Source organism: Neovison vison, chromosome 11 (genome assembly GCF_020171115.1).
Source record: "Neovison vison isolate M4711 chromosome 11, ASM_NN_V1, whole genome shotgun sequence".
Taxonomy (NCBI): domain Eukaryota; kingdom Metazoa; phylum Chordata; class Mammalia; order Carnivora; family Mustelidae; genus Neogale; species Neogale vison.
In genome coordinates this window covers 57249218-57271732 of record NC_058101.1, presented here as the reverse complement: position 1 = coordinate 57271732, position 22515 = coordinate 57249218, and the positions used below count along the sequence as shown (strand labels likewise).

At 42.5% G+C, this 22515-nt stretch overlaps 1 protein-coding gene across 8 annotated transcripts in view; it reads left to right on the top strand.

The window, feature by feature from the left end:
* The window catches only part of CC2D2A (coiled-coil and C2 domain containing 2A), a 147576-nt gene that overhangs the window by 52681 nt on the left and 72380 nt on the right, over nt 1-22515 (top strand). For all 8 annotated transcript variants that reach the window (XM_044226091.1, XM_044226090.1, XM_044226087.1 and 5 more), the window contains 5 exons: nt 2253-2462; nt 3414-3520; nt 15856-15996; nt 19633-19789; nt 20562-20806. In XM_044226091.1, the coding sequence (XP_044082026.1) occupies nt 2253-2462; nt 3414-3520; nt 15856-15996; nt 19633-19789; nt 20562-20806 (860 nt within the window). The remainder of the gene's footprint in view (nt 1-2252; nt 2463-3413; nt 3521-15855; nt 15997-19632; nt 19790-20561; nt 20807-22515) is intronic.

Below are 22515 nucleotides of genomic sequence, written 5' to 3'. Positions count from 1 at the left end.
TGGGAAGGATCTGGAGATAAATCATAAAAATGAAGGAGGGACTTTGGGAACCAGGAATTTGGTGGCTGTCTCTCTCTCTGCCTCTCTTTTCCCTGGTTCTCCTTGAATGTTGACTAGTTTCATTCCCTCTGATTGCCGACAGACCTGGATTCTCCATGTGTTAGGAGACATGACCCTTGATAATCTAAGCTTAACAGCACCAGGGGAAAGGACTCTATCTTTTTCTCCTAGATTCGCATTATCCATAGCAAGGACAAGCTGGTCAATTGTAAGTGAGACTTGTGACCCTCACCTCATGCCCAGAAGATGGGAATGAGAAATCTTCCAGGAATGAGAAAGCTTCCAGAGAGGACCAGAACAACAGCCACAGATTCTATAGCAGGCTCTGGACTGGATTCAGACTCTGTTCCTGTTATTTTCCCAGGGCAAATATAGAGACTTGGATGTTAATCCCAGCAATGATTATTCTTTTTCTGTATGACTCTTGTTTTTTTAATTTTTTAAAGATTTATTTATTTTATAGAGAGAATACCTGAGCAAGGAAGGGGAGGAGTGGAGGGAGAGGGAGAGAGAAGAGAGAGAAGCAGACTCCCTGCTGAGCACAGAACCCAATCAGGGGCTTGATCCCAGGATCCCAAGATCACAACCTAAGCCAAAACCAAGTGTCGGTCGCTCAACTGACTAAGCCACCCAGGCACCCCTTTATAGCTTTTAAATTTCTTTCTCCATTGGCATGCATCTCCACACATGCCAAGACCATCAGCAGATAATCCATTTGCATCACCTCTGGTAGTTTTGGGTTTTGGTTTTCAATTGAAGAATCAAGTCAATTTCAAGATTAAAATAATATGTTCTATAAATATCATTTATTCTTAGAAGAAATTATTTCCACTATTTTCACAATCATTCTCAGTATATAGTCAAAGAAAATAAATTTAACAAAAAGAGAAACAAGGAACCGCCTTTATCTCTTATAGGAAGAGAGTTAGGCTCTTTTGAGCAGTCTAGCCCAGTGACTACAACAGTCCTGGAAGCTTTTTTTATGTGCTTGAGCTGAGCCTAAGGCAGAGACCACCAGCAATCATTTGACCATGGGCTAATGCAGATGTGGGGAAGGGGAAATGAAGTACAGGTGCCCTGGGTAACAACATTTCAGGTAAATTGGACCACACTACCCACATTACTTACTCATACCAAGAAGAGTACAGGATGGAACCTGAGAGCCACACCCTGAATGACCTCATAACTCTGGAACCCCATGGCCAGAGGAAAGGCAAGAACCAGCAGGAGCAGAGCAATTAGAAAGGAATTTTCTATTAAGTCTATAGAATGCTGTTCAGTTGTACATGTCTTTGTGAGGTAGAAATTTTTTAATTAATCTCAGCAGTCTGGGTGATCATAAAACACATAGTGGCCACATGCAGATGAAAAACTTCTAACATAGGGCGGCTGGGTGGCTCAGTTGGTTATATGTCCAACTCTTGATTTTGGCTCAGGTCATGATGTCAGGGTCATGGGATTGAGCCCTGTGGGGATGCTGGGCGTGGAGCCTGCTTGGAATTCTGTCCTTCTCCTTCTTCTCAACCCCAATCCCCACTCACTCTCTCTTAAAAACAAAAAAAAATAAAATAAAATAAGCTTCTAACACAAATGTGGGTTATAATTGAATACTGTTATCCAGATGAAAGAGAAAAGAAATTATGCTCTCCATTGTGGCAGTCTGAAGTATAAGGATATTAATGATCAGAACTGGAGCTTTTATAAGACATGAAATAACAGTGGAATATGATCCTAGCAGAGATGGTCTTCCCTCCCTATAAATGGAAATGGAGACTCAACTCAGCATATTCTGGAAGGAGCTGAGATAGAGTCAGTCCATTCCTATTCAAGCCTACCATTTATAAACACATCCTGGTTTTAACAAGGACATTTTTTTAAGCAAAAAATCTCTTGGTCTTCTCATCAAAGACGGATTGAATGTTATAGGAGAAGACACATTATTGTATTAAAGTAAATGAAGATACACTGTGTTGAAGTCCCCCAGGAAATCATAAGTTCTAAGTATACATTAATAGTCTACTGATCTCGGGGAAGGTGGGAAAAATGAAACAGAATGCCTAAAAAGAAATAAACTCATATATTCCCACTTGTGGGTCCTGGTGCAACTGGCTGTTGTCCCATTGCACATTAAATCATCATTATCCAGTGAGTGCTTTAATTGGGGTCCCCCCATACTCTGTTCTCTTTAACAGGCAGTAAAATATGTCCACAGGAGTCAACACATGATTGGATCTGGGGACCCCCCTGGAAATTTCCAACTGGACATTGATATTTCAGGGTTAATCTTCACTCATCATCCTTGTTTTAGCCGAGAGCATGTTTTGGCAGCCAAGCTGGCCCAACTATACGACCAGTACCTTGCAAGACAGCAGAGAAACAAGGCAAAATTCCTCACTGATAAGGTACATTCTTCCGTTCTTACTGTTGATGGGTTTGGTGCTTTTGATGAGCCCAAGCAACAAAAACACCAGCCTGCAGCAAATGTTCATGCACCCCTTACACATGCCCCCTCGGCCTACAATGGATGATAGATTGTTCTATCTGCAAGCAAATGGAAGGCTATGACAATGTACATTTCACGTGTGCAAATTCAGTGGCTCACACTTGGCTTTAGGAGAAAGGTTTGTGCAAACGGTGCAAGTAGTGTCACCTGCAAGGGAGTGTGGGCTTTTAATGGAAGATATGTAGCATGTCTTGCTTGCATGACCTCAGATGCTGAGCCTATGCATGGCTTGAGAATCTCTCTGTCCTCAGAGGCGTTCTCATCTTGACGTGTAATTTGCTATAATGTGGTACCCAAACACGAGTCGGTTGTCTCCAATGATGCTCAAAGAAATGGCACTAACTTCCAATGTGACACCATCCCATGGGATTTTCTTGCATAATTTTGACTCTGGGAAATTTTAGTCCCACACCCTGACTTTAAAACCTACTGGCCCAAACGAGGGATAATGCCACATTACCTCTTTTTGAGTCTATAGGTTTATGATCTGTTCCCAAAATATCCCTGTATATCCAGGACCCAGAAAGAGCCACTGTTAGCCTTGAGAAAAACCGTATTTCCGAGACACACATTAAAGCAACACATATCATGAGCAATGTAATTATCTGGGCTACAGAACAGGGGAGGACATACCCTGTCCTTTTGTCATTCCTTTTCTTTTTTAAGAGTAGAAGAAAGAGCTCTCTGTCAGAGTTCGTTGAGGTTAAAGTGTGGGAAGAGCTGAATGCCTGAACATCCATTCACAGCTTTGCCGGCATCATTTTGCCCTGGCAAGGTGGGTGGTTCAAGGCACATAATTTGCAGTAGGTGGTAGTCTCTAACTTAAAACCTGTATCCATATTTTTTTAAGCTTCAAGCTCTAAGAAATGCAGTTCAGACAGGACTGAATCCAGCAAAGCCTCATAAATCTCTTGATACAACCCAAAAAGCCATCAATGAGTATAAATCTGAAATTCGGTGAGTAAAGTCTGTAATTGTAACTTCTACTTTTTTTGTTCCTGTTAGATGTATCCTCATTGAAAGCTTCTTTTCAGTTTTTCCAAATGCGTTGAATACATGAGAAATTAAGCCAAATGAAGTACTGAGGTAGATCCATCCTTTTAACACCAAATTTGAAGTCCAAGAAAAGAATGAGGTTGTAAGATATTGTAACTTACTCTGCTCCTGTAAACAAACATTGCGACAGCCACCACTTTATTTTTTTTTAAAGATTTTATTTATTTATTTGACAGAGTGAGAAGAGAGAGAGCACAAGCAGGGGGAGTGGGAGAGGGAGAAGCAGACTCCTCACTGAGCAGGGAGCCTGATGTGGGGCTCGATCCTAGGACCCCAAGACCATGTCCTGAGCTGAAGGCAGACGCTTAGCCTACTGAGCCACCCAGGCACCCGTACAGACACCAGTTTAGAGGGCATCCTGACCATAGGCTAGCAAAGTGGGAAATGCCTGTAAGCTGGGACCCAGAAAATTCTGTTTCCAGTGGGTGTACTCTAAGAGCTACAAGCATATGTGCACATGGAGACGTTTAATGTATAAGGAATTCACAGCATCATTTACAAAATTGAGGAGGCGCTGGGAATGACCCCATACTAGAATGACCACATCTGATAGTCTTACACTGAACATCTATAGCACAGTTAAATTGACTGAGTTAGATCTGCGTGTACAAATATGGAGAAAGGAATGTTGAATGAGAACATCCAGGTGTAAGAGGATTCTCGCCATGTGAGACAGCTTATGAACCCTAAAGAATACCCAACACAGGGGCATCTGGGTGGCTCAGTTGGTTGGGCGACTGCCTTTGGCTCAGGTCTTGATCCCACAGTCCCGGGATCAAGTCCCGCATCAGGCTCCCAGCTCCACGGGTAGTCTGCTTCTCCCTCTGACCTTCTCCCCTCTCATGCTCTCTCACTCTCTCTCTCAAATAAATAAAATCTTAAAAAAAAAAAAAAAAGAATACCCAACACAACACTTGTCTGTTGTAGGTACACACATGTGTGGTACAGATGGAAAAGGCACACATGCCAGTTCCAGGGAGGGAGAGAAGGGAATGTAATCCAAGAGGTCTTCAAATGCAGCTATAACATTTGAGACATGACCAAAAGCCCTGAGTAAATGTGACCAAATGTGTACAAGTGTCCTAATGATTTATGACATGGACTTCTCTATTTCTTAGAATTTTTCATAAGTAAAATTCAGAAGTTAAAACCCTGATTGTTGCCAAACAATAAGGAAATAGCCTAATATAGGAGATATCCTCTGGAATCCCATCCATTGGGGGAAATCATGGTAGCAGATTGTTGCTAGTTCTTCCACATGTGTAGTCACCTATGTGTGTGAACACTCACACTTACGTACACAGATGCGTTCATGTGTATATATTTATTTAAGGAATCATACTGCATTTACAATCTCACAACTGGCTTTTCTATGTAAAATACCTCTCAAACCTTTGCCTTTTATACTATATCTAGTTGTGCATTATTATTTATTTTTAAAGGTTTTTTTTTCGGATTTTATTTATTTATTTGACACAGAGAGAGAGAGAGAGAGATCACAAGTAGGCAGAGAGACAGGCAAAGATGGGGGGAAGCAGGCTCCCTGCTTAGCGGAGAACCCGATGCGGGGCTCGATCCCAGAACCCTAGGATCAGGACTTGAACTGAAGGCAGAGGCCCAACCCACTGTGTCATCCAGGGGCCCTAAAGATTTATTTATTTTAGAGAGAGAGCATTTGCACAGGTGTGTGCCCACATGCATGGGGCTGGGGGGCGCAGAGAGAGAGAATCGAAAGCAAACTCCCTGCTGAGTGTGAAGCCTGACCTGGGGCTCAATCCCAAGACCCTGAGATCACTACCTGAGTCCACACTAAGAGTCAGATGCTTAGCCAACTGCACCACCAAGTCACCCCTGTATCATTATTCAAAGGCTGACATTATAGAGATGTGATGTTCCCTGTTGATAGGCGTTTGTATTATTCTTTTTTTTATTATAGAAACTGCACACTAATTGACATTCCTGTGTGCATGCGTATTTCCACAGAATGAATTCTTTGAACAGGAATTTATAAATCAAGGACTTTCAATGTATATTTTTCTTTTTACAGTCTAGCCTGGAGTTGGAAATTCCTCCAGCAAAGTGGAAATTAGCAATGTTGAGATACTATCACTGTAAAAGTTGAAGAATATGTTTTAAAAGGCAAATTCTTATTTAGTCTTTTTTAAAAAGCCCACAATGCAGCCTCCTTGTGAAAATAATTTTTGCTTAAGCATACATTGGGTAAGAAAAATGATAGAAAGCTGTCGTGAATACAGTAGTGGTTTGATAGGACTCGTATTTATTCATCAATATTTGAGAACTAGCAGAATTGTGTGAGAGATGGACAGACCATGCAGGGGGCTCTGCGGACCCCCCGGGCCCCCAGACCCAGGGCAGTCTTTCCACTGCCCCTGGAGATGAACGCCTCTGCGATCCAGCATTTCTGGCCCAGTAAGAGAGTGGGTTCTAGCCTTTTCCTGACATTTCACTATTGTTCAAACAAATCTAAGCAGATGGCATGCTCCTGGCTGTCCCCCCTCATGCGGGTCCTGACTGCCGCTGAGGAGCACCCCTGGGAGGCCCCACTGGCTATGCACAGGGACCCTGGCAGGTGCAGCTCACCTCGGCCCCAAAACGTCAGTCATTCTCCATCTTATCTTCTGTCAATGGCCTCCTGACCTCATCGCTTGTCCTCTGACCTGGAACCAGCCCTATAAGGAAGGCAGCGTGGATGTTCATGCAAGATAGGGAAGCACTGCATTTAACTCTTTCTACTGGGTCTTCACCCTCAGACCTACTCAGACTTGAACAAATAAAATATGACTCTAGATCCCCATCTGGCTGCCTCTTTCTCTCTGTTTTCCTTCACACCCAAACTTGTGGAAAACACTAGCTTTCTTGCTGCTCTACTCCCTCACCTCCCGTTCATTCGACCCCGTCCTCACTGGCCCACCACCTTTCCTCGGAGGCGGATCTTGCCACAGGCCATGGGCGCCTCCGCCTTGCTAAGCCCATCCTGCTACCTGGCCTCTTGACCGTGAGAGATCTTGTCACCAGAGGGGCCTGGTGTGACATATTTCTTCGCTTACCCTCCCTACGCCACCCTCTCTTGGGTGTCTGCACCCCTCCCCTGCCCCTGTCCTCTTTCCTTCTCCTCCCTACGCCACCCTCTCTTGGGTATCTGCACCCCTCCCCTGCCCCTGTCCTCCCCACGTCCTTTGTCTACTTATTCTCCTCTGCCCAGCTCCCAAAGGTTCAGAGTTCCTCCCAAGTGTTCCTTTTTGTTTTCTTTATTAATCTGCATTTCCTCCTGATATTTGAATCCAGTCCTGTGGTTGGAAAGAACATCCAGAAGCCAGTGGCTCCCAGAATTTCACCTCTGGCTTGAAACTCCGTTCCACACTCTGGACTTCATCTGTACCAGGTTTCAAAAAAAGGGTTACCCGACTCCTTGAACAAAACTGCCTTTTCCTTTCCTCTAGAGCCCTGACTACGATTTGTCATTAAATATTCTTCCATGATGCTTTCTTCTTTAGCTCAGATGTCAAATTTTTCTTGCCAAGTGTTCTTTTTTAGCATTTCTGAGAAACTATTTTGTCAGGTACTAAAAAAGCAAGTAGAAAATATATCAGAAAGCCTTAAGGTGTCACATAACTCAGTAAAATAATATTACATTGAAGTTTTTCAAAAGGAGGCAAGGGAGGCAGCATAAGAGAATAGGCCACTTGATAGTGACAGCTAATATTTGTGGGTCACTTACTGGATGTCAGGCACGGTTCTCGTATTAACTCTTACTCCTCTCAACAGCCCTACGGAGTGCATTCCATTAGTACCCCGAGTTCACAGATGAGGCTTGGAGAAGTTAAGTTGTTTGCCTGAGGCCAGCAAAACCTACAGAGTCTGACTCCCACCTCTGTGACTTTAAACACATGCCTTACTGATTTTCAAGAAGGACATTTTGGGGGTGCCTGGGTGGCTCCGACGGTTAAGCACCTGACTCCAGTTCAGGTCCAGAACTCAAGGTCCTGGGATCTAGCCCCTCCCTGGGCTCCCTGCTCAGCGGGAAGTCTGCTTCTCCCTCTGCCCCTCCCCTCTTGTGTGCCCTCACTCTCTCTCTCTCAGATAAATAAATAAAATCTTAAAAAAAAAAAGAAGAAGAAGAAGATGATGATGATGATGAAGGAGAATGTTTCTTAATTCATTGCTTTCTTGCTTCTGTGAGGTCTTCAGAGAGTCTCGAATCTTGGCCATCCAGCTGCTAACCGGCTGCCATCTCCCACCATCCTCTTTCTCTGGAGCCGGCAGCTGAATGATTAGAAACCTAGGCCTCTGTACCACCTCCACAGCTGAGTCATCACAAGTACACCCTCCAGACTCGGACCTTCCTTCTGGAGGTCAGGAGATGCTCATTAATGAGACCCTGCCTCTGTGGTTTCCAAGGGCACTCTCTTAGGCAAATCTCACGTTGTATGTCATCACTTATCACTGTGTCTGACTCCTGAGCTAAATGGTAAATTCCTTGAGGACAAAGACACCCTCAATCTCCTAGACATTTCTGAATCATCTGGAGAAACACCTGGTACTTGTTCAAGAAAAGAAAAATTGTCTAATTAAGTAATTAAAAACAGGGGCGCCTGGGTGGCTCAGTGGGTTAAAGCCTCTGCCTTCGGCTCAGGTCATGATCTCAGGGTCCTGGGATCGAGCCCTGCATCGGGCTTTCTGCTCAAGCAGGGAGCCTGCTTCCTCCTCTCTCTCTCTCTGCCTGCCTCTCTGCCTACTTGTGTTCTCTGTCAAATAAATAAAAATCTTTTAAAAATTTTTAAAAAGTAATTAATAACATAATAGAGTACATTGGGTTTTGGATTTGACTATCATTCATAAGAGGGCTTAAAGTAAGGCATTAAATAATTCCCAGACTCTTTAAATAATGGAAATAAACATGAAAGCGTTTCCAACAATCACCAACCATTTGGTGCCTCTTCAAATCAACCTGAAATATTGTTAATCTGGTTAGAAAACTCTTCTAGGCAGGCAGTGACATTACCTCATCTCCTAAATGTGGAACTTGTGATTTGTGTTAACAGAGACAGACTGCAGTATGTTTGTTGTTAACTAGGACAACAACATAATTCCCTAAGTGTACAATAGTTTAGTCCATGAGAATTGAGTTTACTGGGCTTCTTATTTTTACAGTTTCAAAGATGGCTGTTTGCCTAAGCATACATAGTATTAATAAGAACTTTAGAAGGTAATTTAGTTTAATTGAAGTGAGATTCACCTAGGGAAAACAAAACCAAATAACCTCTTGAAACACATTGGCCTCTTATTGTCTTCAAATTTCCATTCATATCGCCGGATTTCCAGCACTTAAGAAGTATCATAGGTATCAATTTAAATATACTATGTTATAGTTATTATAGTTTATTTTTTTTTCCAATTTATTTATTTTCAGAAAAACAGTATTCATTATTTTTTCACCACACCCAGTGCTCCATGCAAGACGTGCCCTCTATAATACCCACCACCTGGTACCCCAATCTCCCACCCCCCCACCACTTCAAACCCCTCAGATTGTTTTTCAGAGTCCATAGTCTCTCATGGTTCGCCTCCCCTTCCAATTTACCCAAAAGCACATACCCTCCCCAATGTCCATAACCCTACCCCCCTTCTCCCAACCCCCCCTCCCCCCAGCAACCCACAGTTTGTTTCATGAGATTAAGAGTCACTTATGGTTTGTCTCCCTCCCTATCCCGTCTTGTTTCATGGATTCTTCTCCTACCCACTTAAGGCCCCATGTTGCATCACCACTTCCTCATATCAGGGAGATCATATGATAGTTGTCTTTCTCCACTTGACTTATTTCGCTGAGCATGATACGCTCTAGTTCCATCCATGTTGTCGCAAATGGCAAGATTTCGTTTCTTTTGATGACTGCATAGTATTCCATTGTGTATATATACCACATCTTCTTTATCCATTCATCTGTTGATGGACATAGGTTCTTTCCATAGTTTGGCTATTGTGGACATTGCTGCTATAAACATTCGGGTGCACGTGCCCCTTTGGATCACTACGTTTGTATCTTTAGGGTAAATACCCAGTAGTGCAATTGCTGGGTCATAGGGCAGTTCTATTTTCAACATTTTGAGGAACCTCCATGCTGTTTTCCAGAGTGGTTGCACCAGCTTGCATTCCCACCAACAGTGTAGGAGGGTTCCCCTTTCTCCGCATCCTCGCCAGCATCTGTCATTTCCTGACTTGTTGATTTTAGCCATTCTGACTGGTGTGAGGTGATATCTCATTGTGGTTTTGATTTGTATTTCCCTGATGCCGAGTGATATGGAGCACTTTTTCATGTGTCTGTTGGCCATCTGGATGTCTTCTTTGCAGAAATGTCTGTTCATGTCCTCTGCCCATTTCTTGATTGGATTATTTGTTCTTTGGGTGTTGAGTTTGCTAAGTTCTTTATAGATTTTGGACACTAGTCCTTTATCTGATATGTCGTTTGCAAATATCTTCTCCCATTCTGTCAGTTGGCTTTTGATTTTGTTAACTGTTTCCTTTGCTGTGCAAAAGCTTTTGATCTTGATGAAATCCCAATAGTTCATTTTTGCCTTTGCTTCCCTTGCCTTTGGCGATGTTCCTAGGAAGATGTTGCTGCGGCTGAGGTCGAAGAGGTTGCTGCCTGTGTTCTCCTCAAGGATTTTAATGGATTCCTTTCTCACATAGAGGTCCTTAATCCATTTTGAGTCTATTTTTGTGTGTGGTGTAAGGAAATGGTCCAATTTCATTTTTCTGCATGTGGCTGTCCAATTTTCCCAACACCATTTATTGAAGAGGCTGTCTTTTTTCCATTGGACATTCTTTCCTGCTTTGTCGAAGATTAGTTGACCATAGAGTTGAGGGTCTATTTCTGGGCTCTCTATTCTGTTCCATTGGTCTATGTGTCTGTTTTTGTGCCAGTACCATGCTGTCTTGATGATGACAGCTTTGTAATAGAGCTTGAAGTCCAGAATTGTGATGCCACCAACTTTGGCTTTCTTTTTCAATATCCCTTTGGCTATTCGAGGTCTTTTCTGGTTCCATATAAATTTTAAAATTATTTGTTCCATTTCTTTGAAAAAGATGGATGGTACTTTGATAGGAATTGCATTAAATGTGTAGAATGCTTTAGGTAGCATAGACATTTTCACAATATTTATTCTTCCAATCCAGGAGCATGGAACATTTTTCCATTTCTTTGTGTCTTCCTCAATTTCTTTCATGAGTACTTTATAGTTTTCTGAGTATAGATTCTTAGCCTCTTTGGTTAGGTTTATTCCTAGGTATCTTATGGTTTGGGGTGCAATTGTAAATGGGATTGACTCCTTAATTTCTCTTTCTTCTGTCTTGTTGTTGGTGTAGAGAAATGCAACTGATTTCTGTGCATTGATTTTTATATCCTGACACTTTACTGAATTCCTGTACAAGTTCTAGCAGTTTTGGAGTGGAGTCTTTTGGGTTTTCCACATAGAGTATCATATCATCTGCGAAGAGTGATAATTTGACTTCTTCTTTGCCGATTTGGATGCCTTTAATTTCCTTTTGTTGTCTGATTGCTGAGGCTAGGACTTCTAGTACTATGTTGAATAGCAGTGGTGATAATGGACATCCCTGCCGTGTTCCTGACCTTAGTGGAAAAGCTTTCAGTATTTCTCCATTGAGAATGATATTTGTGGTGGGTTTTTCATAGATGGCTTTGATGATATTGAGATATGTGCCCTCTATCCCTACACTTTGAAGAGTTTTGATCAGGAAGGGATGCTGTACTTTGTCAAATGCTTTTTCAGCATCTATTGAGAGTATCATATGGTTCTTGTTCTTTCTTTTATTGATGTGTTGTATCACATTGACTGATTTGCGGATGTTGAACCAACCTTGCAGCCCTGGGATAAATCCCACTTGGTCGTGGTGAATAATCCTTTTAATGTACTGTTGAATCCTATTGGCTAGTATTTTGGTGAGAATTTTCGCATCTGGTGTTCATCAAGGATATTGGTCTATAGCTCTCTTTTTTGATGGGATCCTTGTCTGGTTTTGGGATCAAGGTGATGCTGGCCTCATAAAATGAGTTTGGAAGTTTTCCTTCCATTTCTATTTTTTGGAACAGTTTCAGGAGAATAGGAATTAGTTCTTCTTTAAATATTTGGTAGAATTCCCCCGGGAAGCCGTCTGGCCCTGGGCTTTTGTTTGTTTGGAGATTTTTAATGACTGTTTCAATCTCCTTACTGGTTATGGGTCTGTTCAGGCTTTCTAGTTCTTCCTGGTTCAATTTTGGTAGTTTATATGTTTCTAGGAATGCATCCATTTCTTCCAGATTGTCAAATTTGTTGGCGTAGAGTTGCTCATAGTATGTTCTTATAATAGTTTGTATTTCTTTGGTGTTAGTTGTGATCTCTCCTCTTTCATTCATGATTTTATTTATTTGGGTCCTTTCTCTTTTCTTTTTGATAAGTCTGGCCAAGGGTTTATCAATTTTATTAATTCTTTCAAAGAACCAGCTCCTAGTTTCGTTGATTTGTTCTATTGTTTTTTTGGTTTCTATTTCATTGATTTCTGCTCTGATCTTTATGATTTCTCTTCTCCTGCTGGGCTTAGGGTTTCTTTCTTGTTCTTTCTCCAGCTCCTTTAGGTGTAGGGTTAGGTTATGTACCTGAGACCTTTCTTGTTTCTTGAGAAAAGCTTGTACCACTATATATTTTCCTCTCAGGACTGCCTTTGTTGTGTCCCACAGATTTTGAACCGTTGTATTTTCATTATCATTTGTTTCCATGATTTTTTTCAATTCTTCTTTAATTTCCCGGTTGACCCATTCATTCTTTAGAAGGATGCTGTTTAGTTTCCATGTTTTTGGGTTCTTTCCAAACTTCCTCTTGTGGTTGAGTTCTAGCTTCAGAGCATTGTGGTCTGAAAATATGCAGGGAATGATCCCAATCTTTTGATATCGGTTGAGTCCTGATTTAGGACCCAGGATGTGATCTATTCTGGAGAATGTTCCATGTGCACTAGAGAAGAATGTGTATTCTGTTGCTTTGGGATGAAATGTTCTGAATATATCTGTGATGTCCATCTCATCCAGTGTATCATTTAAGGCCTTTATTTCCCTGTTGATCTTTTGCTTGGATGATCTGTCCATTTCAGTGAGGGGAGTGTTAAAGTCCCCTACTATTATTGTATTATTGTTGATGTGTTTCTTTGATTTTGTTATTAATTGGTTTACATAGTTGGCTGCTCCCACATTGGGGGCATAGATATTTAAAATTGTTAGATCTTCTTGTTGGACAGACCCTTTGAGTATGATATAGTGTCCTTCCTCATCTCTTATTATAGTCTTTGGCTTAAAATCTAATTGATCTGATATAAGGATTGCCACTCCTGCTTTTTTCTGATGTCCATTAGCATGGTAAATTCTTTTCCACCCCCTCACTTTAAATCTGGAGGTGTCTTCGGGCTTAAAATGAGTTTCTTGGAGGCAACATATAGATGGGTTTTGTTTTTTTATCCATTCTGATATCCTGTGTCTTTTGATTGGGGCATTTAGCCCATTAACATTCAGGGTAACTATTGAGAGATATGATTTTAGTGCCATTGTATTGCCTGTAAGGTGACTGTTACTGTATATTGTCTCTGTTCCTTTCTGATCTACCACTTGTAGGCTCTCTCTTTGCTTAGAGGACCCCTTTCAGTATTTCCTGTAGAGCTGGTTTGGTGTTTGCAAATTCTTTCAGTTTTTGTTTGTCCTGGAAGCTTTTAATCTCTCCTTCTATTTTCAATGATAGCCTAGCTGGATATAGTATTCTTGGCTGCATGTTTTTCTCATTTAGTGCTCTGAAAATATCATGCCAGCTCTTTCTGGCCTGCCAGGTCTCTCTGGATATGTCAGCTGCCAATCTAATACTTTTACCATTGTATGTTACAGACTTCTTTTCCCGGGCTGCTTTCAGGATTTTCTCTTTGTCACTAAGGCTTGTAAATTTTACTATTAGGTGACGGGGTGTGGGCCTATTCTTATTGATTATAAGGGGCGTTCTCTGAACCTCCTGAATTTTGATGCTCGTTCCCTTTGCCATGTTGGGGAAATTCTCCCCAATAATTCTCTCCAGTATACCTTCTGATCCCCTCTCTCTTTCTTCTTCTTCTGGAATCCCAATTATTCTAATGTTGTTTCGTCTTATGGTGTCACTTATCTCTCGAATTCTCCCCTCATGGTCCAGTAGCTGTTTGTCCCTCTTTTGCTCAGCTTCTTTATTCTCTGTCATTGGTCTTCTATATCGCTAATTCTTTCTTCTGCCTCATTTATCCTAGCAGTGAGAGCCTCCATTTTTGATTGAACCTCATTAATAGCTTTTTTTATTTCAACTTGGTTAGATTTTAGTTATTTTATTTCTCCAGAAAGGGCTTTTATATCTCTGGAGAGGGTTTCTCTAATATCTTCCATGAGGAAGAACCTTGAGAATTGTCATTTTGAACTCTAGATCTGACATATTACCAATGTCTGTATTGATTAGGTCCCTAACCTTCGGTACTGCCTCTTGTTCTTTTTTTTGGTTGTGAATTTTTCCGCCTTGTCATTTTGTCCAGCTAAGAGTATATGAAGGAGCAAGTAAAATACTAAAAGGGTGGCAACAATCCCAGGAAAATATGCTTTAACCAAATCAGAAGAGATCCCAAATCATGAGGGATCCCTCACGATTGGGTGAGGGATCTCCTCTGATTGGGATCTCCTCTGATTGGGATCTCCCAATATCTTCTGATTAGGATCTCTTCTGATTTGGGGATAAAAAGAGGTTCAAAAAGAAAGAAAGAAAAAAAAGAAAAAAAAAGAATTTAAAAAAAGAGATTGAATTAAAAATTCAGTCAAGAATTTTAAAAAGAATTAAAAAAAGAGATTGAAGAGATTGGGATCTCTTTTGATTTGGGGATAAAAAGAGGTTCAAAAATAAAGAAAGAAAAAAAGAATTAAAAAAAAGAAAACGAATAAGGAAAAGTATAAAAAAGAAAATATATATATATATTAGATAAACTAGTTAAAAAACGTTAAAAAAGAAAAGGGTAAAAGTTAAAAAAAATTTTAGCAGAAGAAGAGAAAAAAATGAAAAAGAAAAAAATTAAATTAACTGCAAGACTAAAAAATCACAGGGAGAAAGCCATGAGTTCCGTGGTTTGTTTTCTCCTCCTCTGGAATTCTGCTGCTCTCCTTGGTATTGAAACTGCACTCCTTGGTAGGTGAACTTGGTCTTGCCTGGATTTCTTGTTGATCTCCTGGGGGAGGGGCCTGTTGTAGTGATTCTCAAGTGTCTTTGCCCCAGGCGGAATTGCACCGCCCTTACCAGGGGCCAGGCTGAGTGATCCACTCGGCTTTGCTTTCAGGAGCTTTTGTTCCCTGAGTGCTTTCCGTAGAGTTCCGGAGGACGGGAATACAAATGGCAGCCTCCTGGTCTCCAGCCCAGAGGAGCCGAGAGCCCGGGGCCCCACTCCCCAGTGCGCCCTCAGCGAACAGCTCCTAGTAACTCCTGTCTGCCCAACCTCCGGCCGCGCTCCGAGCTCACTGAGCCTGCGACCGGTTCAAGGTAACACCGAGCTGTGAGCTTACTGTCGGCTCTGTCTCTGCAGCCGGCTTTCCCGTTCCAATATCCACAAGCTCTGCGACACTCAGACACCCCCGATCCTTCTGTGACCCCGCGGGACCTGAGGCCACGCTGACCCCGCGTGGGCTTCGCCCCGGTTTAGCCTCTGGAGCGATGTCCCTCAGTGGAACAGACTTCTAAAAGTCCTGATTTTGTGATCCGTTGCTCCGCCGCTTGCTGGGAGCCGGCCCCTCCCCCCGGGGTCTATCTTCCCATCGCTTTGGATTCACTTCTCCGCCAGTCCTACCTTTCAGAAAGTGGTTGTTTTTCTGTTTCTAGAATTGCTGTTCTTCTTCTCTTCGATCTGCCGATGGATTTGCAGGTGTTTGCAATCTTTAGATAAGCTCTCTAGCCGATCTCCTGCTAGCCGAAGTAGTCTCAGCCTGCTACTTCTCCGCCATCTTGACTCCTCTCCTATTATAGTTTATTATAAGTAGTTATTATAGTTATTAGTTTCTTCTTTCTATTTGCAAACCCATCTAAATAACTTGTAAATTTTTTTAGTATCTTCTTTTTTATTGATATGTCAGTCACCATACGTCATTAGTTTTTGATGTGTATAAATAATAACAATAATACTTTGTCTTCTAGGCAAACAAGAAAACTACGCGACACTGAACAAGAAAAAGATCGAACATTGCTTAAAACCATCATAAAAGTTTGGAAGGAGATGAAATCCCTTCGAGAATTTCAGAGGTTTACGAATACACCCTTGAAACTTGTTCTGAGAAAGTACGCTTTTTTCAAAAGTTGTTTTATTGAGATATATATGCATAGAGAAAATGCATAAAACATGGATACAGCTTAAAAAATAATTATGAATAAATAATTAACAAGTAATAATAACGACTAAGAAAACAAATAAATAATGATGTAACCCCTCCCCAGGTTAAGAAATGGGGCATTACTAGTACTTGGGGACATTACCAGCTCCCATGCTCCTAACCCCAGTTACTTCCCTCAAGTAACCATTCCCCAGATTTTTATGATCAGCATGTCCTTGTTTCCTTGTTTCCATCTGTGTGTAATTCCTAAGAAAAGATAGTTTAATATCCACTGTATGTGACCTATCTATAGTCTTTAGTGTTTCTTCACAATTATGTGAGATCCATTTACTTAATATTACATAGTTCGCTGGAGTTTATATATTTTCTTTGTTTATAGTGCTTCATTATATGAATACAACAAAATTTGCCCATTTCATTATTGACAGACGTTTGAGTTGCTTCTGTTTCTCAGCTTACAGACAGCACTTCTGTAGGGATCCTTCCACATGTGTTTTTTGTGTTTTTTTTTTAAGGTTTTATTTATTTATTTGACAGAGAGAGAGTGATCACAAGTAGGCAGAGAGGCAGGCAGAGAGAGAGGGGGTTTCCGCATGTGCTTTAAGGTACATGCATCTAAGCTTTCCCCAAAATACACCTGGAAGTAACATTATTGTGTCTTAAAAGATGTACTTCTTTGATACCCACATGCCGAGGCCAGACACTTTTCTGGAGTGGCTGTGCCCACTTATACTCTGGGCAGTGTTCCTGTGGATCCCAATCACCCAAACCGTCCATGTCCCCTGCTGTTGTCAAACATTACACTTTGCTTGACCTTATTTTTCCATTCAAGAATTGGCCATTTGGACTTCCTCTGTCTGAGTTCAAGGCTTCTATTGGATTTTGGACTGAATTGGTTGTCTTTGTTTCCTTTTCATAGTTGGTGGGAGTTCAGTGTATGTCCTGGACAGGGGGCCTTTGTTGATGATGTGCAGATACCCTCTGTAGTTGACTCTTACTTCCTCTTGCTGCTTTTTGAGGACAGAAAATTCTTAATTTTAAGCAGATAAAATAGGTTCGTCTTTCTTCTTATGATCGGTGCTTTCTGCTCCTGCTTTAGAAATCCTTCCCCTGAGTCAAGTTGATGTTCTACTTTATTATCTCTATAATCTTTATAGTTTTGTCTTCCTCATTCATCTTTTGTCCATTTGGAATTGATCTTTGTGTACAGTGTGGAGAAAGTGTTGGGTCCGTTATCAAAGGAACGAGACTGAGACGAGGTTACACAGAGCCTTATTCTATGCCAAGCATTAGAAGTTAGACTGACCGGCCAGGGAAACGAGGCTGAGAAAAAGTAAAAGTTATGTAAAGCTTTATTCTATGCCAAGCATTAGAAGTCAAACTGACCGGCCAGGGCCGCCTCCGAAGAGAGCAACGCCCCTTGGTCTTACAAGCTAGTTTTTATAGGGCACAATCACAGACATCTACATATGTGGCTTTGGCTGACTGGATGTCTCCTACTTGTGTGTTTTAGTAACGCTTACCTGGAACCAATACTAGTAACTGTTGAGACGTTTATTAAACAACAAAATGGCCTTGTTTTAGGTATGTGTTTTAGTAATAGTCATTTGGAACTGGCCTTGTTTTAGGTGTGTGTTTTAGTAACAGTTACTTTGTTTTAGGTGTTGTGTTTTAGTAACAGTTACCTGGAACCGAGAACAGTAACTGCTGAGGCTTTTATTAAACAACAGAATGTCTACCTAGGCAACATGGAGTCACTATGGCTAAGTAGGCCCAGGCAGGCCCTAGGGGGTTAACATGTTTTAATGTGGAATCGACCCCAACAAAAGTATGCTTGGATAACATTTATGCTCTGTAATTCTCTAGACTTTGATACATGACTAAGAGGACAGTTATCACAATAAAATCATATTCTGTGTATTAAGTAAAGAGATCTCTGCTGCTGGTGTTGTTCCCTTCCCGACTGTTTCTGAGTAAGTGTTGTACCACACTTTTTCCACAAGAAAAGTAATAAATGTGGGTAGTTATTGGATACTTTGCTTTGAAGACAGTCCTGTTTCAGCCAAAAATTGCTGCGGATTGTAATTTTCTTTTAGGGTTGTAATTTTCATAAGTCTCAGAAAACATCCTACAGTTCCCAGGACAAACACAGTATCATGCTTTCTGAAAGAACCAGGTTGCCATTGGATCTCTGATCCCAAGCAGAGCACCCGCCATTCAAAGAAACCACGGTGCCTTCCAGAAATTACAGTGTTTCAGCTTCTGAATTCCAACTCCCAGACTACCTCTCCTTCCCAGAAGCAGAACATAAGTATTTCCCTGCTTTCTCTTTCCTCCTTCCTTCAGTTTAGAATAAACTAAATTTTATAGGAAATTTGCCCTTAAGGTCACCTGTAGGTGACACTTTTTGTGATCCTTAACTCCCCTTCTTTCCATAAGTAGCTGCCTCCTAAATTCTTTTGGAGTGCCCTTCTCCACACTCTCTATTCACCTGGCCACCTTACGACACAGCATAAATTCTTCCCTGAAAAATTCATCAAATTTTCACTAGTTTATGTATGCCTCTGAATAACAGGGAGCAAAGCACGTGGGTCTCTATATGTCGAAGATGGAGCATAATTTCTGAGTTGGATTTCTACAATGTTTATAAATTTTCAGTGCTACTGTGTTTCCAAAATGAGGTCTTCAGTAGTATCCTGGAGCGCAGAGTCTGTGCCCTAGGGAGATGCTAATTGCTAAACCACCAGGTCCCACGTGAATGTAAGCAAATCTGTGTCAACGTTAGGCACCTGAGTAAGTTTATCCAAAAGGAACAGGAACTTTAGGAGTAAAACCTGAAGGCCTAGCAGCAGTGATCAAGTAAGCCTGGGCAGTGAGCTACAATGTTGGGCTAGGGAGGAGGAAGGAGGTGTTGGGTGTGGCGTGCCTGCCACCGCTTTCCAAAAGAATCACACACTGTTAACATACCACGTTTATTTAATCTCCGCGTGGCTAGGGCCACACCACCTTTTAGGGCAGGAGATCTCACAGCACTAATGTCCTACCAAGCATGCTGCAGGAAACACCGCTTTGGGCTGGTCAGAGCTCCTGATAAAGTGTCAGCAGAATCATCAAAGAAAAACTCAAATTGCCAATCCAAAGTCAAGACTAGTAGTTTCAGGAGCTCAGAAGCAACATAATGAAGAGGTTCCTCAGAGACTTGAAGCACCAGTAACTGCGATGACCCACTACCTCTCCTGGCCTGGAAACTACAGGGGCTGTGTCTGTATGCTGTCTGTGTCACTTAGCCTGGGGCGGGGCACCGTTACTTAGCCATAAATAGCAATCTCTAGCTCATAGTTCAGCTCTTCCACTCTCCAACTGTGTGTCCTTAGGCAAGTTCCTTCATCTCTCTGTGCTCCGGTCTCCTTGCGTGTAAAATGCAGATGATCGTAGTATTGGCCTCCCAGGGTTGAGGGCTAACCGGTGCGAAGCTGTCAGACGAGGACCTGTCACGCAGTAGCTCCATACAGGTGTTTGCTGTTATTACTACTCTGTTGCTTAATGTCAAGAGATAACAAAGCTATTGTAAATTCTTTCAAAGGGAAAAAGTTGACCAGGAAGCAGACGAAGCAGCATATGAGGCAGAAATTCAAGCTGAGATAAGTGAGTTGCTGGAAGAGCACAGGGAAGAGTATGAACAGAGGATGGAGGCGTACAGAGCCGCGTACCAGCAGTGGAAAGCCTGGAAGAAAGCCCAGGTTTGTCAAGCCCCTCAGCCTTGAGCAGGGTTGACCTTGGGAACAGGAGGGGTCTGGGAGGCCAGCCCTGAGGCCGGAGGAGGGAAACTGGATAGGCTGACCGGGGCCCCTGCTGGTTCCGCTCTGTCTCCCGTGGAAGTTGGGCATTGATGCTTCTGGGCTTCCCTGGGAAAATGATATAACTTTATACACATAACCCTGCAATATTAACTCCAAGCACAGTAAGTAACAGATCAGGTGACCTGCCATAGCTGTGCCCACAAGCCTGACTTTACTTTCAAGATGTGTCCTTAGCCTTTAGAACCATATTAATGACCACCAGAACAGCTAACCCTTTTTTTTTTTTTTAAAGATTTTATTTATTTGACAGAGAGATCACAAGTAGGCAGAGAGGCAGGCAGAGGGGGAAGCAGGCTCCCCACTGAATAGAGAGCCTGATGCAGGGCTTGATCCCAGGATGCCGAGATCAGGACCTGAGCCGAAGGCAGAGGCCCAACCCACTAGCCACCCAGGCGCCCCACAGCTAATCTTTTTAAGCTCTTTCTAGATCCCAGGCATTACCTCAGTTCAGCAGCCCTGGGCGAGCTTCCTCTGATTGTCCCCATTCTATAGATGAGAAAACAGGCAGAGAGAGGTCACGCAGCTGCCATAGGACACACAGATGCTTGAGGCAGAGCTGGGTCGGCACCCGGGTCTATCTGGTTCTGAAGACCATGGTCATAAGCGAAATTGCAAAATGTGTGCTTGATATAGATTGCCTTCTACCCAACAGAGGGCCAAGAAGAAGAAAAAGAAGCAAGAACATCCTGTCGAAGAACATCCCGATGAGGGCTTGGAGGAGCCGTATCCCGGGGAAGAGCCTGTGAAGCCGGTCCCCCCAGAGCCCACAGATCAGGCGCTGGTGGAGCAACAGGTGAGGGAGAGGGCAGCCCGGAGCAGGAGAAGGCCTGGGGAGCCCACACTGGTGCCGGAGCTGAGCCTGGCGGGGAGCATCACTCCCAACGAGCAGTGTCCCAGGTGAGTGGACAGCCCCTGTCTGGCCCATGTGATCAGGAGAACCCTGAGCTCTGTAAGTCTGTCTCAGATGGAACTACATGAACACATAGGTATTGTCCATATTTTGGTGATTTCCCATGGTTCCCCATGAACCATTCAGGAGCACACTGAGGGAAGTTGCCTGGGGCAGGTGGTACCTGCATGGCTTTTGGTTTGGAGCCTTTGTCCGTAACCTCAGGGAGTCTTCTGTCTGCTGGTAACTTGTTCTCTGCTCCTGGGCACAGACATGTAGGTCTGACCTTGACTCTTGTTTTCAGGTGCCCTGGGGGGCTAGCTTCTCTCTGTGAAGTCCCCAGAGAACCTCCCAGAGGAACTACGGATAGCCTCTGTAGACATTTGAAGCATATACTCCAGATTTGATAGAAATATACTTCTAGGGGCCTTTGGGTGGCTCGGTTGATTAAGTGTCTGACTCCTGATTTAGGCTCAGGGTTGTGAGATCGAGCCCCATGTTGGGCTCTGTGCTGGGCCTGGAGCCTACTTAAGATTCTATCTCTACTTCTGCCCCTTCCACCCCACGTGTGCTCTCTCACCCTTTCTGTCTCGCTCTCGGGGAAAAAAAGAACTACATTTCTAGTCTTTCATATGATGCCTAAGAAACAGTCAGAAGCTTCATCTTATACACATACATCTATACATATAGTAAATTCGGTCACCCTCCGAGATAATTAGGATGTGGGGATTCATTAGAATGTCCATGTAAGACTTCCTACAGCCTCCTTAGTTTCAAACTCCTGTTAATGTACCAATAATATATTTTTTAACTGTGGCTTTCTGTATCTGTTCTCCCAACTTCATAGCATTCAGATACGACATATATATAAACTGTTCCCCAGCACTGAATTAGCTATTTTCAGGCCACAAATAGCATGCCGTATTTTTAAAAATGTGAACATCCAAAATATATGATTACACAGTAGGTTTTTTTTTTTCAATTTATTTATTTTCAGAAAAACAGTATTCATTATTTTTTCACCACACCCAGTTCTCCATGCAAGCTGTGCCCTCTATAATACCCACCATCTGGTACCCCAACCTCCCACCCCCCCGCCACTTCAAACCCCTCAGACTGTTTTTCAGAGTCCATAGTCTCTCATGGTTCATCTCCCCTTCCAATTTACCCAAAAGCACATACCCTCCCCAATGTCCATAACCTTCCCCCCTTCACCCAACCCCCCTCCCCCCAGCAACCCACAGTTTGTTTCGTGAGATTAAGAGTCACTTATGGTTTGTCTCCCTCCCTATCCCATCTTGTTTCATGGATTCTTCTCCTAACCCTTCAAAGTGTAGGGATAGAGGGCACATACCTCAATATCATCAAAGCCATCTATGAAAAACCCACTGCAAATATCATTCTCAATGGAGAAAAACTGAAAGCTTTTCCACTAAGGTCAGGAACACGGCAGGGATGTCCATTATCACCACTGCTATTCAACATAGTACTAGAAGTCCTAGCCTCAGCAATCAGACAACAAAAGGAAATTAAAGGCATCCAAATCGGCAAAGAAGAAGTCAAATTATCACTCTTCGCAGATGATATGATACTCTATGTGGAAAACCCAAAAGACTCCACTCCAAAACTGCTAGAACTTGTACAGGAATTCAGTAAAGTGTCAGGATATAAAAATCAATGCACAGAAATCAGTGGCATTTCTCTACACCAACAACAA